Consider the following 17,231-nt stretch of genomic DNA (forward strand, 5'->3'; position numbering starts at 1 on the left):
CTCTGAGTAACTATATGGTTAGTATAACATTCAACAAATAGTTCTAAATTATCAAATAATATGAGGAAGAAAAGCAGAGTCAAGAGAAATCTGCACATATTCCAGATCTCTCTTTCCCCCTCACCCTTCTTACTGGTTATAGGCGATGTGTTTAATATGTTCTTTTCCCTCTTCTGCCCTCCACCAGAGGGTGCTCATAAGCAACTAAATGGCATAAAGCTGTAGTGATAGGAACTGTGAAAGAAGGGCTATTTTAATTCACAGTGTGGATTATTGGCCTCTGTGAAAAAGAAAAAAAAAAAGTTGACTTTGAAACAGAGTTCTTGATTGAGCTGAAATAACTGGTTTAAAGTTGCCTTACAAATAACATCTTGAGCACTTACTTACCTGAGGATAGTGCTTTTTTATATAGGTAAAGTTGACCATTCTCTCTAAAAAGGTATGAGGGACTATGCCATTAGACAGTGTTAGGCTGGTCTGGGTTGTATTTCTTATTGTGTAACTTAATGCTCTTCAGAAGTATTTTAATGATGTAAAATACTTCAGAACCTCTTCTAGTGTACTCACTAAAATCAATAAGTAATGAAGTACAAGAATATTGATGTCTGTGTTTAGTTATAAAAGCATATCCATTTAGAAATTGTGCTAATTCTGTTACAGTGAGCAGCTCCTTATCTCGCTATGACATAATCTGGTTTTAGGGGATGAAATGCCCTAGAAGATTAAAAAAACAAACAAACAAAAAAACCTTTTATATTGAGCAACCTCTCTTTGACAGCCAAAATCGCAAGATAATGTTGGGACAGTATAAGGAAGCATAAAAGTGGGTAATTATAATGTGGAAAAATAGCATCAGGTGATTCTCCTTGATTTTGAGAGTCCCACCAGATTAAATGAAAGAAACCAAAAAAGTAAGTCAGGAGCATTTAAAATTACTATATATATTTCCAAAAGCTTTTAAAAAGAAAATATGAGATAATTAAATCAAGATATTTGTTAGTATTTTACAATTAACTGTAACAGCTTTAAAAAACACATAGCTGGCTGGGTGTGGTGGCTCACACCTGTAATCCCAGCACTTTGAGAGGCCAAAAGGGGGAGCCCAGGAGCTCAAGACCAGCCTGGGCAACATGATGAGACTCCATCTCTACAAAAAATAAGGAGACCCTCATTTCTACAAAAAATTAAACAATTAGCTGGGCATGGCAGCATGCACCTGCAGACTCAGCCACACAGGAGGCTGAGGTGGGAGGATTGCTTGATGCTGGGAGATCGAGGTGGCAGTCGGCCGTAATTGTACCACTGCACTCCAGTCTGGGTAACAAAGCAAGACTGTCTCAAAAAACAAAAAAAGAAGAAAAAGAAAAACCGAGATTAGGAGTCAAGAAGAGAACATGCTTGTGCTATCATTAAGCAGATGTGAGACTTGGGACAAACACTTTACCTCTCTATACCTCAGTTTCTTTTCCTGTTAAGTGAGAGGATTAGACCCTTATCTTGTGAGGAGAAACTGCCTTTCATTTGGAATCTGTTGGGGTTGGTGGGATCACTGATAGAAGTTTAAGAGAAGGCTGCTGATACCTTCTCTCTGGAAATTCTTATTACTAGCTTGGAATGGGGCAAGGGAGATGCTGGGTGGGGGAAGATATGGCAGTAGCACTTGACTCAGCTAAGGCTTCAAGATCTCCTGGTTGGGATACAAGCAACTGATGAATTCTGAGGACTCTTCCAAATCTAGTATCTTGTGTGTAAAATGAAGCCATGTATAGCAGCCATCCTTGTTTCTTCCAGCTCCGGTTGCCTACATGGTAGCGTTTGTGTTTATGTACATAGCAAAAAGCCTGAGAACTTGTAACTGTTGGTGTTTATTTCATTAAACTTTACCAACTTGCCAAATCAATTGAGGACTATAACGCAGCAAGGCCAGGCAGAGAACACAGTTTTTTGAGCTATTTACATAGGAGTTTTGTTGATAATTGATCTTGACCTGCACATGTCTTTTAATATTCTGTTGGTTCCAGAATATTATTAGTCACTTCCTTTTTAACAGTGTGCTTTTTTATGAGGTGACTAAACTGCTGTTTAACCCTGCTACAAGAATGTAGCAGTGGGCTAGTCCAGACAAGTGCATGTACACTTGGTAACTAGCATTCTTGATAAGCTTGCTTCAACCTGCCACAAATTAAAGCTCTGTGTGACTTTTCTAGCACATAAGTGACAAAAAAAATGGCTGGGGGAAGGGCAGAAGAAACCTCGGATTGTGAATAAAAATAAGCTTTTTTGAGTTGCGCCTTGGTTGGCAGTAAATGAAATTTTAGCCTCATGACTCAGTTTGGTTTAAAACTACCTCAGTAATCTATTTAGCTGAACAGTAAGCATCTGAAAATTTAAAAGGGGTATTCTAGAAGTCATCTTCAGGACTCCTTACTATAAAAAGCCTTATCTACGTTGGAAATGTGATGTAATAGAAAACTCCATGGCTTTTGGAGTTAAATCTGGTTTGCCATCTGGTACCTGATTTATCTCGGACAGGTTACTCCACTACTCTAAGGTTGTTTTATGATTTGTACAGTCACGATAGTCTTTAATTTACAGAGTTGTCATGTATGGTAGACATATGTTAAGCACTTACTATGTAGTTTCTGACTAATTGATGGTATCTAGGAGTAGCTGTTTTAATTAAGCCAAAGAAAGTAATTACTGGTTATCAGATAGTAAGACAAGATATCTTAGAGCCTTAATAGTTGTTCGATTGGATACTTTTTAAATGGTTGTGAGATAAAGTGCCTGAGTTTTAATTTTGGTTCACCAGTCAGTACCTGTTTGACTTTGGGCAACCTTCTTATTCTGTGTGAGATTTAGTAACCTCATCTCTAAAGTGGGGATTATAATCCTTACCTGGCAGAGTTATTGTGAGAATTAAGTGGGGTAGTGCGTGTAAAGCACTTTGTATAATAACAATACATACTGAGCTCTTAATAGTAGCAGTTATTATACAACTGCTTTTTAAAATACGGAATGGTTTCATGGGTGTATGTATATATATGTCAAAAAGCAATACTTTAGGCTGGGTGAGGTGGCTCCTATCTATAATCCCAGCATTTTGGGAAGCCGAGGCGGGCAGATCACTTGAGGTGAGGAGTTCAAGATCAGCCTGGGCAACATGATGAAACCCCATCTCTACAAAAATACAAAAATTAGCCGGACTTGGTGGCATGCACCTGTAGTCCCAGGTACTCAGGAGGCTGAGGCAGGAGAATCGTTTGAACCTGGGAGACGGAGGTTGCAGTGAGCTGAGATCACACCACTGCACTCCAGCCTGGGTGGCAGAGTGAGACTCTGTCTCAAAAAAAAAAAAAAAAAAAAAAAAAAAGCAATACTTTATATGAGGATATAAATGCATGTATTAATAGCACTGAATACTGCCTTATTGAAGTATAATTGACCTGTAATAAACCATACATTTTTTAAGTGTACAGTTGGACACATCTTGACATACAAATACACAGATTAAAAAGATCATCAGTGCAGTGTAGTCAGTGCTAATATCCGGTAGCATTCCCAAATCTGGATGAAATTACATCAGTGTCTTGTGAGGATGATGACAAGCTTGAGATATGGTTTTTAAAAAATGTCTCATATTAATTGTTCTTCTTAAAACACAAGAGAATTGTATTTTACAAACTGAGTGAATAAAAGATACAAACAGTAAAGCTGTAGTTTGAATCTCGTTCACTTGTGTTACTGGGTGTGTCACATGCAGAGCAAGGAGTCTGCAGGTGACATAACCAAATCTCCTTAGTGATGTATGAAGATCATAGCCCATTATGGCTAGAAGGGATCTGAGAGGCCATTTAGTTGGTCGTACCTATATTTTACAAAAGGAGATGTTAAGACTCTTGGTTACTGACCCAAGGTCCCATAACAGGTTTTATAGCTTCCTATACTCTTAAAATGTCTTAGTCTTTGTCATTTATAATTAGAAAAAAAGACAGATTGCAAGCATGTATTTGGGGAGGGTTAAAATTTGGCTATAGAATAAAAAATACTTTGAAGAACTAATTCATATGTATATGAATATATGTATATATGAATATATGTATACATATGAATATATATGTGTATATATGAATATATGTGTGTATATGAATATATATAGTGTGTGTGTGTATACATATATATATATATATATATATGAATATATATGTATTGTTTGAGACTGAGTCTCACCCAGGCTGGAGTGCAGCGGCTCAATCTCAGCTCACTGCAACCTCTGCCTCCCGGGTTCAAACGGTTCTCCTGCCTCAGCCTCCCGAGTGCCTGAGAGTACAGGCTCCCGCCACCATGCCCAGCTAGTTTTTGTATTTTTAGTAGAGACGGGGTTTCACCACGTTGGTCAGGCTGGTCTCGAACTGCTGACCTCAAGTGATCTGCCCGCCTTGGCCTCCCAAAGTGCTGGAATTACAGGTGTCTCACACCGAGCCACCACGCCCAGCCTACTAATTCATATTTTTAAAGAAAGAAGTATTAAGAATGGCCTTAAATGCTCTGAGGACCAAGCTTAACATGATAATACTGTGTTTTACTAACAACTTGTTAGACATAGCCAGTGATCAGTCATGATGGTTTACTGGAGTTTTCCATTGCATATTGTCCTAGTATTTTATTTTCATATGAAGAATAACATAAAGAATAATACAAAGAAAATACTATATGCTTTGTTTATTGTGTAAAGAAGAAACATCGAAAAGATTCTAAGATTTCACGAAAGAGCTTTTTTGTCTTCTCAGTTGTTTCAAATAATAGTTGCCATTATTCATGAAAATTAGTTGCATATGTACACATTGCATAGTTCAGCAGTTCACAGCTTTTTGGTCTCAGGATCCTTTTGTACTTGTAAAGAAATCATCAAAGACCCCAGAGAGCTTTTGTTTATGTGGATTATATTCATTGACATTTACCATTCTAAAAATTAATATTGAAGAAAATAATATTTAAGATAACAAGTGAATTACATGTTAATATAAATAGCATTTTTATACAAAGTAATTATATTTTCTAAAAATTCAGTAAGTAAAGTGACACTGTTTTTATACTTTTACAAATCTCTTTAATGTCTGTCTTAATAGAAGACAACTGGATTTTCGTGTCTTCCTTCTTCTGCATTTAACCTGTTGTAATGAATTTTTTTGATTGAAAATATGAAGAAAATCTGACCTCCTACAGATCTATAGTTGGAAAAGGGAGGAGTATTTTAATAGTCTTTTCAAATAATTATAGATATTGTTCTTTGATACTAAACTAGAACTTGAGAAGTGGTAGTTTCCTAAAGGTTAGTTTTATTTTTTTATTTTAATTTTTTTGTGTGTGTATATGTGGCAAGGAGCTTTCTCGGGTAAAGCTAAATGTTACTTTCAATGTAGAATCTAAAGCCCTATCAGTATACATTTTGTATTAATACTTTGTCACAGTAAGATACATTGGTCTGCCTCACAGTTTGAATTAAACCTTTATCCATACATAATTTTATAGCATCATGCAATCACTGTTCATTTGGAGAATATTGGTCTTGTGAGTTATGCAGATTTTCTAAATGTTGACACATTTCATTACATGATATAAAAAGTCACATCTATTATATTAATATAACCACTGAACGCATCACAAAGGCTTTAAGCATTGAGAAGCTGTCAAGCTCATGATGGCTGATAGTTTTTAAAACTCTTAATTTTTACATGAAAACTCAAATTTTGTCATTGGCAATTAATACTGTCAGACCTGTTCCTTGAAGTAGTAGTCTCACTTCATTCATTTTGGAGAAAATGTTCAGCAATTAGGGATACTCAATCACAGGTTGAGTATCCGTAATCTGAAAATCTGAAACTTTTTAAGCAGCAACATGATGTTAAAAGGAAATGCTCATTGGAGCATTTCAGATTTTGGATTTTTAGATTTGAAATGCTCAACTGTTAGGTATATATGATGCAAATATTCCAAAACCCAAAACAGTTCTAAGTCTGAAACACCTCTGGTCCCAAGCATTTTAAATAAGGGATACTTGTCTAAATACCAAATCCAAATAACCACAGTTTGTCTGCCCATCATTTGTTTAAGTAGTAATGGTGTTTCTGAAAAAAAGTGGCTGATTCAGCATATAACTGAAACACAAGTGCTTTTTCTTCAACCCATCCATTATACTTTGGTATGCTGTAGAAGTCCTTTATACATACTTCCCATTTGTCACATAGAATATTAAAAGACATGTATTAAGAGTCAAAATTTACTTAATAAGTAAATTACTTAATAATTTTTACTGATTTAACAGGGACATTATTAAATGAAACTGCCATTTTTACAGTGAGTAAATGGAACTGGAGATTTTTAACAGCTTGGTGTTACTACCTTAATTTGTGCTGAAGTACCAGCAGATTTGCCTACCATTGCTTTTTTTAACATCAGTATAAAAACACTGTGGCCAGGCGTGGTGGCTCAGGCCTGTAATCCCAGCACTTTGGGAGGCTGAGGTGGGCAGATCACCTGAGGTCAGGAGTTCAAGACCAGCCTGGCCAACATGTTAAAACCCCGTCTCTACAAAGATACAAAAATTAGCCAGGCATGGTGGCACACACCTGTAATCCCAGCTGCTTCGGAGGCTGAAGCAGGAGAATCACTTGAACCTGGGAGGTGGAGGTTGCAGTGAGCTGAGATCGTACCACCGCACTCCAGCCTGGGTGACAGAGCGAGATTCCCTCTCAAGAAAATAAATAAATAAATACAACACAGTGAAAAAATCTAATGCCATTTAAGTATTATTATGAAATAATTTTGACCTTATGGAACTACTGAAAGAATCTCAAGAACCCTGTGCCTGTAGTACATACTTTGAGAATTACATAGTATGTTCTTTTTTTTTGAGACGGAGTTTCACTCTTGTTGTCCAGGTTGGAGTGCAATGGCACAATCTCGGCTTACTGCAACCTCCACTTCCCAGGTTCAAGCAATTCTCCTGCCTCAGCCTCCCAAGTAGCTGGGATTACAAGCATGAACCACCATGCCCGGCTAATTTTTTGTATTTAGTAGAAATGGGATTTCACCATGTTGGTCAGGCTGGTCTCGAATTCTTGACCTCAGGTGATCCACTCGCCTCAGCCTCCCAAAGTGCTGAGATTACAGGCGTGAGCCACCACACCCAGCACGTGAGCCATTGCGCTCAGCACAGTATGTTCTTAACACTAAATACTGTTTGTAAGAAGAAAAGAAAAAACTTCAAATGGACTTTGAGTATTCACTCGCTGATGGAATATCTACTATGTAGCAAGTGTATTCTCATTTAAGCCATCCTCACAGAAAGCCTGTTAGGAAAGGTCATGTTAATTTTACAGAACAGAAAACTTAGCCTTTTTTTTTTTTTTTTTTTTTTTTTTTTTAATGACAGGTTCTTGCTCTATCACCCAGGCTAGAATGCAGTGGCATGATCTCAGTTCTCTGCAGCCTTGACCTCCTGGGCTCAAGCAATCCTCCCATCTCAGCCTCCCTAGTAGCTGGACTATGGGTGTGTTCCACCATGCCCAGCTAATTGGTTTTTCTTTTTTTGGAGACAGGGTCTCACTCTGTCACCCAAGCTGGAGTACAGTGGCATGATCACAGCTCACTGCAGCCTTAACCACCTGGGCTCAAGTGATCCTCCTGCCTCAGCAACCCAAGTAGCAAGGACTACAGGCGTGTACCCCCATACCCAGCTAATCTTTTGTTTATGTTTTTAGAGACAAGATCTCACTATGTTGCCCAAGCTGGTCTTGAACTCCTGAGCTCAGGCTATCCTCCTGACTCAGCCTTGCAAAGTGCTGGAATTACAGAAATGAGCCACCACGCCCAGCCAGGAAACTTAGTTTTGAGATGGAAAATATTGATTCAAGTGAATAGTAGAAGTGAATTTGAACTCAGGACACTCTGAGTTTAAAAGTCCATTCTACACTTAGCCGTCTCCTGTTACTAAATAGAAAAAGTTCCTTTAGGGATCAACAAGAATTTGTTAAGTGCCTGCCTTTTCCGTGGATTACTTTTTAACAGAACAAATTTACTTAATTTTGTTCATTTTTCTTCATGTCTTGTCAAAAAATGATTTACCATCCTTATATTTCAGTCATTGACAGCTGACAAGAACAATTAAATTCTTGCCAACTATAGCTATTTTTTCCTTAAGATGTGGCCTTAAAAATATAAATACTGTAAAATAATAATTATTTTTGTGAAAAAGGGTTTTCTTTGGATAATTTAAATGCATAAACTTTTTGTGTTGATGTAGTATAATTGTCAAATTATTTAATTGGACACATATACTTAAAATAATGTTAATATTATATAATGTTAATTTACAAATACTGCTTTTCTAGCTACCCTCATATTTCATGATATTTATTCAAATTCTGTAGGCATTTTTTATATATAAGCATCATCATCACCACTAGGGTCACTTTTTTTTTTCTTTTTGGTTGACATTGTAAAGACTAAATAATTGAATTGAATAAGATAACTACTCTTGTGTTAATTAAGGAACAGGCTAACTTAGAAAGACCCCAGAATACAAGGTGACAGTGGGCTTCTCTCATGGAACAGTCTAGGTGAGGAAGGTGTTTCTGCTAAAGTCATGTTTTCTAGAGTCCATCCTTTTCGCTGGACATTTTATCTCAAGCCACAGATATTCTTCACAGACTAGTAAAAAGTAATGTTTGTTGAGCCGCCACTGTGTGCTAGGCATTTTCTCATTGCTTTACCCATAAACTCAACCTTATTATCCCTACGCTGTGGAGAAAGTAATAATCAAATACTATCCCTATCTAGGTGTCATTAAGGACAGTTGTAATTTTTTCATTTGCTTATTTTTTGTTTTGTTTTGGTTTCATTTGTCCTATGTATGTATATTCATCATCTTCCCAAGACATTTTTCAAAGTATCTTTTAAAGACAGGTTTATAAGGACTTTTAATACTTGCAATTGTGAGATTATACAGAGCTCTAGGAATAATCATGTCTTATCATTGTCTTCTTTATTAACCAGTTTTGACAAGTAAACTCTGGGAGAACCTGAAGCATCATTGACTCAGGTTATTTAAGGCTAATCTGTCCAAACAGTGTATTGAAAATTAAGTATTTGAGGAAGCACCCTGTAATAGGAGAACTTTTGTAACTACTCAAATATAAGGCAGCTTCCTTTAGGGTAAAACCTAAACTTAGATTTTTGTATATTTTTGATATATGTATCTTATGGAAATTTTAAATTTTGTATCTCACCTACAATTTTATATTTCTATCCCTACTGCCTTCGGTGTTAGGAAAATGAGGTATTATTCTGCTAATCAGAAAAGTAGCAGACGCACATTGAGGCAGTGGGGGATTGGGGGCAAGTATGTATGATTTGCCTTATTTTGGGCTCATATCAGTTTCCTAGAACCTCAGTCTATCATCTAATGAAAATTAGCCTTAGCTACCATAACATCCCATGTGTGGAAAAATTTCAAATTTTCAAAGCCTTCCTGGTAATGTAATACCCAGGATACTAGAGTTAGCTTTCTAATCTAGCTTCAGCAATAATAGAAAATACCTGAAAAGTCAAATCCTTTTGTGAAACATGGCCATATTTTGTTTACAAATGATGGATTCTACTTTTTGCAGATGTGTCTTGCTGAATCAGGGCTCTCTTATCCCTGCCATCGACTTACAGTGGGAAGAAGATCTTCACCTGCACAGACCCGGGAACAGTCGGAAGAAGTAAGCCTGTTTGCCAGCTTTTCTTTGAACAGAAGGCCCATCCCCCACCTACCTGCCCACTTCCCTTTTTTTTAATCTGCCAGAGCAATGAACCGATAAAGTTAATGTAGCATTAATTAAATCTCGGTAAATTCTTGAAGGCAGAAACTGTCCATGCAAGGTTACTACTAATGTGCTCCTTCTCGCTCTGTTAGTTTCATGTTTCAACAGACAGAATTCAGATGGATTGGTTGAAATGATTTTTACTTAGAACCATCAGGCTAACAAAGAACTTTCTAGGCTGGGCACAGTCACTCACGCCTGTAATCCCAGCACTTTGGATGGCCGAGACAGGCAGAGCACATGAGACCAGGAGTTCGAGACCAGCCTGGCCAACATAGTAAAACCCCGTCTCTACTAAAAATACAAAAATTAGCCAGGTGTGGTGGCAGACACCTATAATCCCAGCTACTTGGGAGTCTGAGGCATGAGAATTGCTTGAATCCAGCAGGCAGAGGTTGCAGTGAGCTGAGATCGCGCCACTGCACTCCAGCCTAAGCAACAGCATGAGAATGCATCTCAAAAAAGAAAAAAGAAACTTTTTTTTGCTATTGACTGTGTAGTTGAGTAGATTCATTAGGATTGACCCTGGAAGTCCTTTAACTCATTGGTTTGGAGCACTTACTATGAAGCAGACACTGTGCTTAATATCTTTAGATAACAAAGATGAATAACACTATACCTATACCAAAGTGCTGAGAGTCAAGGGTGATAGATAAAATAACAGTGGCCAGGTACAGTGACTTACACCTGTAATCCCAGCACTTTGAGAGGCCAAGGTGAGTGGATCACCTGAGGTCAGGAGTTCGAGACCAGCCTGACCAACATGGAGAAACTCCGTCTCTACTAAAAATACAAAATTAGTTGGGTGTGGTGGCGCATTCCTTTAATCCCAGCTACGCAGGAGGCTAAGGCAGGAGAATCACTTGAACCCAAGAGGTGGAGGTTGTAGTGAGCCGAGATTGTGCCATTGCACTCCAGCCTGGGCAACAAGAGTGAAATTCCATCTCAAAAAAAAATAAAAATAAAAAGATAATAATAATAGTGATGGCATAATATAAAAAATGCAGTGATAGTGTTGCACACAGGGGTCCTAAAGAAACAAAGAGAAGGGGCAGATAAGATTGAACACGTTTGTTTGTGTGTTGTGCCTATTTGGGTCTAAGTGAGCCTAAAGAATATATATATATATAATTTTTTTTTTTTTTTGAGATGGGGTTTCACTCTTGTTGCCCAGGTTGGAGTGCAATGGAGCGATCTTGGCTCACTGCAACCTCCACCTCCCAGGTTCAAGTGATTCTCCTGCCTCAGCCTCCCAAGTAGCTGGGACTACAGGTGCCCGCCACCACGCTCAGCTAATTTTTGTATTTTTAATAGAGACGGGGTTTCACTATATTGGCCAGGCTGGTCTCGAACTCCTGACCTCGTGATCCACCCCCACCCCTCACCCCCCCCCCGGCCTCCCAAATTGCTGGGATTACAGGTGTGAGCCACCACGCCCGGCCCAAGCCTAAAGAATATTATAAGGAAATATTTAAATTCTGTTCCATGGCTACAAACAGCACTTTCATGCTCAACTCTGACCATGGTTATAAGGAAATGGGAAAGAGAGCATGGATGTTTTAACTTATTTAAGAAATATTTATTGAGCTCTTACTATGTGCTAGGAAAAGTCATCACCAAGACTTCAAAAGTGTATACAATGGAGGTCATAACTAAATAGCACAGATGAACTTTATTTAAACTATAATTTTTTTTTTTTTTTTTTTGAGACAGGATCTCACTCTGTCACCCAGGCTGGAGTGCAATGGTGCGATCTCGGCTCACTACAACCTCTGCCTCCTGGGTTCAAGTGATTCTCGTGCCTCAGCCTCCCAAGTAACTGGGATTACAGGCACCCGCCACCACACCCGGCTCATTTTTTTGTATTTTTAATAGAGACAGGGTTTCACTATGTTGGCCAGGCTGGTCTTCAACTCCTGACCTCAAATGATCCACCCTCCTCAGCCCTCCAAAGTGCTGGGATTACAGGTGTGAGCCACCACGCCTGGCCTTAAACTAGAATTTTTTAAGACAGAGCATGATTCAAGTATTTAAAAGCTTAGGCTAGTACGTTAAAAATTTTTTCCCATTTACATTCTATACAAAATGTGGTTGCTCATTTTTATTTAAACTGCCTATATATTTTGGACACCCATTATGGAAGCTACCACAGGACTTCTCCAGCCATCCTTTGAATACGTATTTATATCACTTAAACATGTGAAAGAGAAATGGAGTTACGTAATTGAAGTTGTAGTCTATAATCATCCTGTGAAAATTATAATTTGCCACTCTGGTTTTTAACATTTTTTAGAAAACCACAGAGAAGGAAGTGTTTTCCCCTGCTAATAATATGACTGTGCTGTATTATACTGTACTATACTTGGTCTCCAAAAATGTTTATTCCTTTTCAAGAGACCAAACCATCTTTTTTTAAAGCACTTTATCTCACTAGCCCTTGTGAAAGAAAGATAATATTGAGTTTCACTGCTTGGCAGAAATTGCCGGACATAATTTAATGAGATATTTCTTTAAAGTGCTTGAGTCTGTTTTTAATGGCTAGAGTAGGTCATACTTCCACTCTTTAATGGATAAATCCACTAACATTAAAAGGTGGCCAACTAGCCCCAACCAAAATTTTTAATTATTCTGTGTCCTATCTGAGAGGTGACAGGTAACTGTTTCACTTCATTTATTTTCTTCTCTCACCCTCACTATTATATGTGTTATTTGGGTGGTCCCATCAGCAGAGAGAAGTCAGTTCCATATAGTGAAGAGCAGTGTTTGTGAGGCTAGCACACTATTTAGGTTATTTTGAGAAAATGGTAGTGTGGGATTGGGAGGCTTTGCCAAACTAAAACAGTCACAACCTCGGTAATATCTTATTATTACTGAATAATAATATCTTATTATTAGGAGTTCTGCCCTCCTATAATAACCAGTTTCATTTTTGAGCAGCTTTTTCTGTTGTCTTCCTTATATTAAGTTGAAATATGTGTAATTGTACCTTCTACCCAGTGATTCTACTGCTGTCTTCCGATTCTACTCCTACATGACTTTGTGTGTTTTAAGACAATCATCTTTCTTTCTTTCTTTCTTTTTTTGAAACAGAGTCTTGCTCTGTTGCCCAAGCTGAAGTGCAGTGGAACAATCTTAGCTCACTGCAGGCTTCTCCCCACGGGTTCAAGCAATTCTCGTGCCTCAGCCTCCCAAGTAGCTGGGACTACAGGCATGTGCCACCATGCCCGGCTAATTTTTGCATTTTGAGTACAGCAGGATTTTGCCATGTTGGCCAAACTGGTTTTAAGCTCCTTACCTCAAGTGATCTGCCCTCCTTGGCCTCCCAAAGTGTTGGGGTTACAGGTGTGAGTCACCGCGCCCAGCCAACAATAATCATTTTGCTGTTGACTTTCTTAAACTTTGAGTTAGGAAGGAAATATTTGAGACCAGCAGTTAAATTCAAGTTTTAGACTTTATGGATTGTAGTTATATGTCCTTTAGCTGGGAGAATTTTGATTCTTACATCCTCTCTCTGGCCCTACAGACACAGTTTCTTTATGATCATTTAGTATTTTTTCTTCTCATCCTCCCCTTGTTCCTGAGCCCCCGTTTAATGATTTTTCCATATTTCTGGATACCTAGCTAGGTAACAATTTATCCTCAGTTGCTTGGGTGAGACAGTGTGGGGGCCTTGTTGACCCTGGCTCCTTGGGAATTGTTCAGTTCTCGGTTGACAGTGAAGAAGGAGAGGCAATCCAAAAACTTAACAACAACAAAAAGTTTTAATGTAATGTTAAAAGCATTAGTTTATAACTATGGTTAAAGAAACATTTATTGAATGCTCACTATGTACTAGTCAGATGAATATAAATTGATAATTTTATATTATATGATTAATGAGAAAATTGAGGCAAGCATGAGATGCTAGGGGAGCATAGATAATGGGGGTGGGTTGTAACTTTCAAGAATGTTTGCAGGCAAGAACTTTGTTTGTCTTTCTCCCCTCTGTAGCCCTAACACCTAGCATAGTGCCTGGCATGTAACAGACACAGAATAGTTATTTGTAAATGAATATTTTTTAAATAAAGGAAATAAAAAAAGACTAGAGGAGGTGACATCCACATTGGATTATAAAGAATGAGTCACAGCCAAATAAAGAATCAAAGGAATCATATTCCATTCATTCCATTCAGAGAAAAAAAGCATGATTTGATGTAGCAAATGAGAAGAGATAAGTGTAGGTTGCTGTTAGTGCAGAAGAAAGTCGGGGGAAAAGGAAGATAAGAGATGAGGTGAAAGTGAGTAAGTCTTGTATGACACATTGAGAATTTGGAACTGTAGAAAGCAGTAAAAGCCTTTTTTTTTTTTTTTTTTTTTTCTGAGTCTCGCTCTGTTGCCTAGGGTGGAGTGCAGTGGTGCGATCTCGGCTCACTGCAACCTCTACCTCTCGGGTGCAAGCTATTCTCGTGCCTCAGTCTCCTGAGTAACTGGGATTATAGGCACCCACCACCATGCCCGGTGAAATTTTTGTATTTTTAGTAGAGACGAGGTTTCGCCATGTTGGCCAGGCTGGTAACTCCTGACCTCAAGTCGTGATCCACCTGCCACAGCCTTCCAAAGTGCTGGGATTGCAGGCATGAGCCACTGCACCTGGCCAGCAGTAAAAGACTTTTAAGTGGGGAGTGATATCTCCCCACAAATACACAGTTTAGTGAAGAGCGCTCTGCTGTGCACAGGCTAGATTTAAGAGAAACAAGACAGAAGACAGAGAAATCAGGTATGAGTCTGTTGTACTAGTGCAAGCAAGAGATAATGGAATCCTCAATGTAATACAGCACATTTACAGAATGAAGGAAAAAAACACGTCATCATCTGCATTTGGCAACATTCAACACCCTTTCATGGTAAAACTAGAAATAGAAGAAAACTACTTCAACATAATGAAAGACATATCTGAAAAACTCACAGCAAACATCATACTCAAGGGTGAAAGACTGAAAACTTTTTCTCTAAAATCAGGAACAAGATAAGAATGACCCCTTTCTTTCTTTCTTTTTTTTTTTTTTTGGAGACAGAGTCTCGCTCTGTTGCCCAGGCTGGAGTACAGTGGCATGATCTTGGCTCACTGCAACCTCCGCCTCCTGGGTTCAAGTGATTCTCCTGCCTCAGCCTCCCGAGTAGCTGGGACTACAGGAGTACACCACCACACCCGGCTAATTTTTGTAATTTTAGTAGAGACAGGGTTTCACCATATTGGTCAGACTGGTCTCAAACTCCTGACCTCAGGTGATCTATCCGCCTCAGCCTCCCGAAGTGCTGGGATTACAGGCGTGAGCCATGGTGCCCGGCCAAGGATGACCCCTTTCACCATTTCTATTTGACATAGTTCTGGAAGTTCTGGCCAGGGCAATTAGGCAAGAAAAAGAAAAAGAAATAAAAGGAAGAATTAAAATAATCTCTGTTCACTGAGGATGATTTTATATGTAGACAACTCCAAAGATTACATTTTAAAAAAACTATTGGAACTAAAAAATGAATTCAGCAAAATACCAAGATACAAAGTCAACACACAAAAATCACTTGCATTTCTATAAACCAACAGTCAACAAGCTGAACAGAAAATTAGAAAAACAATTCCAATGACAAAGCATCAAACAGAATAATACTTAGGAATTAACTAATAAAAGAAGCAGGAGACTTCTACTATGAAAGCTACCAAACATTGCTGAAAAAGTAAAGAAGATATAAATAAATGGAAACACATTTCATGTACATGGGTTGGAAGGCGTAATATTGTAGTGCCCAAAGCAGTCTACAGAAATCCCTATCAAAATTCCAATGGTGGTTTTTTGCAGAAATAGAAAAACTTATCCAAAAATTCATATGGAATTTCAATGGACCTTGAATAGCCAAAAACAATCCTGAAAAAGAACAAAGCTGGAGGACTCACTCTTCCTGATTTCAATGTTTAGTAAAAAGATACAGTAATCTAAACAGTGCAGTGCTAGTATAAAGACTAACATATAGCCCAATGGAATATAATAGAGAGCCCCAGCATACCAGCATATTATGATAAAATGGTTTTTGACAAGGGCACTAATCCCATTCAATGGAGAAAGGGAAGTTTTTTCAACAAACGGTACTGGGAAAACTGGATATCCACATGTGAAAGAATGAAGTTGGACCCTTACCTAATATCATATGCAAAAATAAACTCAAAATATATGAAAGACCTAACTGTAAGATCTAAAACAATACAACTGTTAAAAGAAAACATAGGGCAAAAGTTTTATGACATTGGATTTGGCATTGATGTCTTGGTATGACACTAATGGCACAGGTAACAAAAGAAAAAATAGAGAAATTGGACTTTGTGAAAATTAAAAAGTTTTGTGCATCAAAAAACACTAGCAATGGAGTTAAAAAGGCACCCCACAGAATGGGAGAAAATATTTGCAAATCATACATCTGATATGGGATCAATGTCTATAAAATATAGAGAACTCCTAAAACTAAGTAATATAACAACCCAGTTAAAAAATGGGCAAAGACCCAGAGCTGCAAGACTGCTACTGTTGTAGTTGTTCTGGCCTGGGAACACAGCCCAGCAGCCTTGACAGTCTCTGGGTGTGTGACCTACCACTCCTCTCCCTTCCCCACCTGGAGTCACCTGAGCTGCTCCTGCTTGGGTCTAGAATCCCTCCTCAGCAGACTTCGTATTTTTCAGATGCTTAAGCACCTGAAATCCCTCCTCCCCAGAGCCACCCCAGCTGCTGCCTCCGTGGGTTCTTTGGCCCAGGGACACAACACAGCTACTGCATGTGTGCCTGAAAACAGCTCTGTGACCACTCATCACAGGCTTCAAACCCACCACTACATGTACCTGAGGCTTACCCCAGCAGCTAGGCTACTGCATGCCGCCAGCCCTGGCTGTCACAGTTTTATGTCTATAAGTAGGTGATCTTGCCCCTTGGCTCCTGCCCCTACCACTGTGCTTGCAATCACAGATGGCCCTGCAGCTGCCCACATATACACAGATAGTCTGATTCCTGTCACCTAACCCTAGCTGGTCCCTGCAATTGAGCATAAGCAAGCTTCCAGCCCTGATCATCCCACATGTGCTCTTACAGTCTTGCCCATCTCCTGTTTCTGTCTCCAGCACTTACCCCAGTGCATGAGGCTACATCTGGATCTGCTGCCAGAGGCATGTCTGCAGCCAGCCTCTACACCAGAGGATGTGCATTTCACTGGCTCTGGCCTTCATTGTTGCTAGCCATGGCCCTTTGTTGCTGGACACAGAGGCATAGCAGAGGACTCCAGTAGCCCTTGCAGCCTCTGCAGACCTCCCACAACTTTTGCCGTCAAGGATCACACAGGTGCCAA

At 38.8% G+C, this 17,231-nt stretch overlaps 1 protein-coding gene across 3 annotated transcripts in view; it reads left to right on the plus strand.

Moving 5' to 3' along the window:
- Positions 1-17,231, plus strand: part of FAF1 (Fas associated factor 1) — a 523,666-nt gene that overhangs the window by 359,147 nt on the left and 147,288 nt on the right. For all 3 annotated transcript variants that reach the window (XM_034964946.3, XM_034964954.3, XM_055093088.2), the window contains exon 9: positions 9,672-9,767. In XM_034964946.3, the coding sequence (XP_034820837.1) occupies positions 9,672-9,767 (96 nt within the window). The remainder of the gene's footprint in view (positions 1-9,671; positions 9,768-17,231) is intronic.

The sequence above is a fragment of the Pan paniscus genome, chromosome 1 (assembly GCF_029289425.2).
Source record: "Pan paniscus chromosome 1, NHGRI_mPanPan1-v2.0_pri, whole genome shotgun sequence".
Classification (NCBI taxonomy): Eukaryota; Metazoa; Chordata; class Mammalia; order Primates; family Hominidae; genus Pan; species Pan paniscus.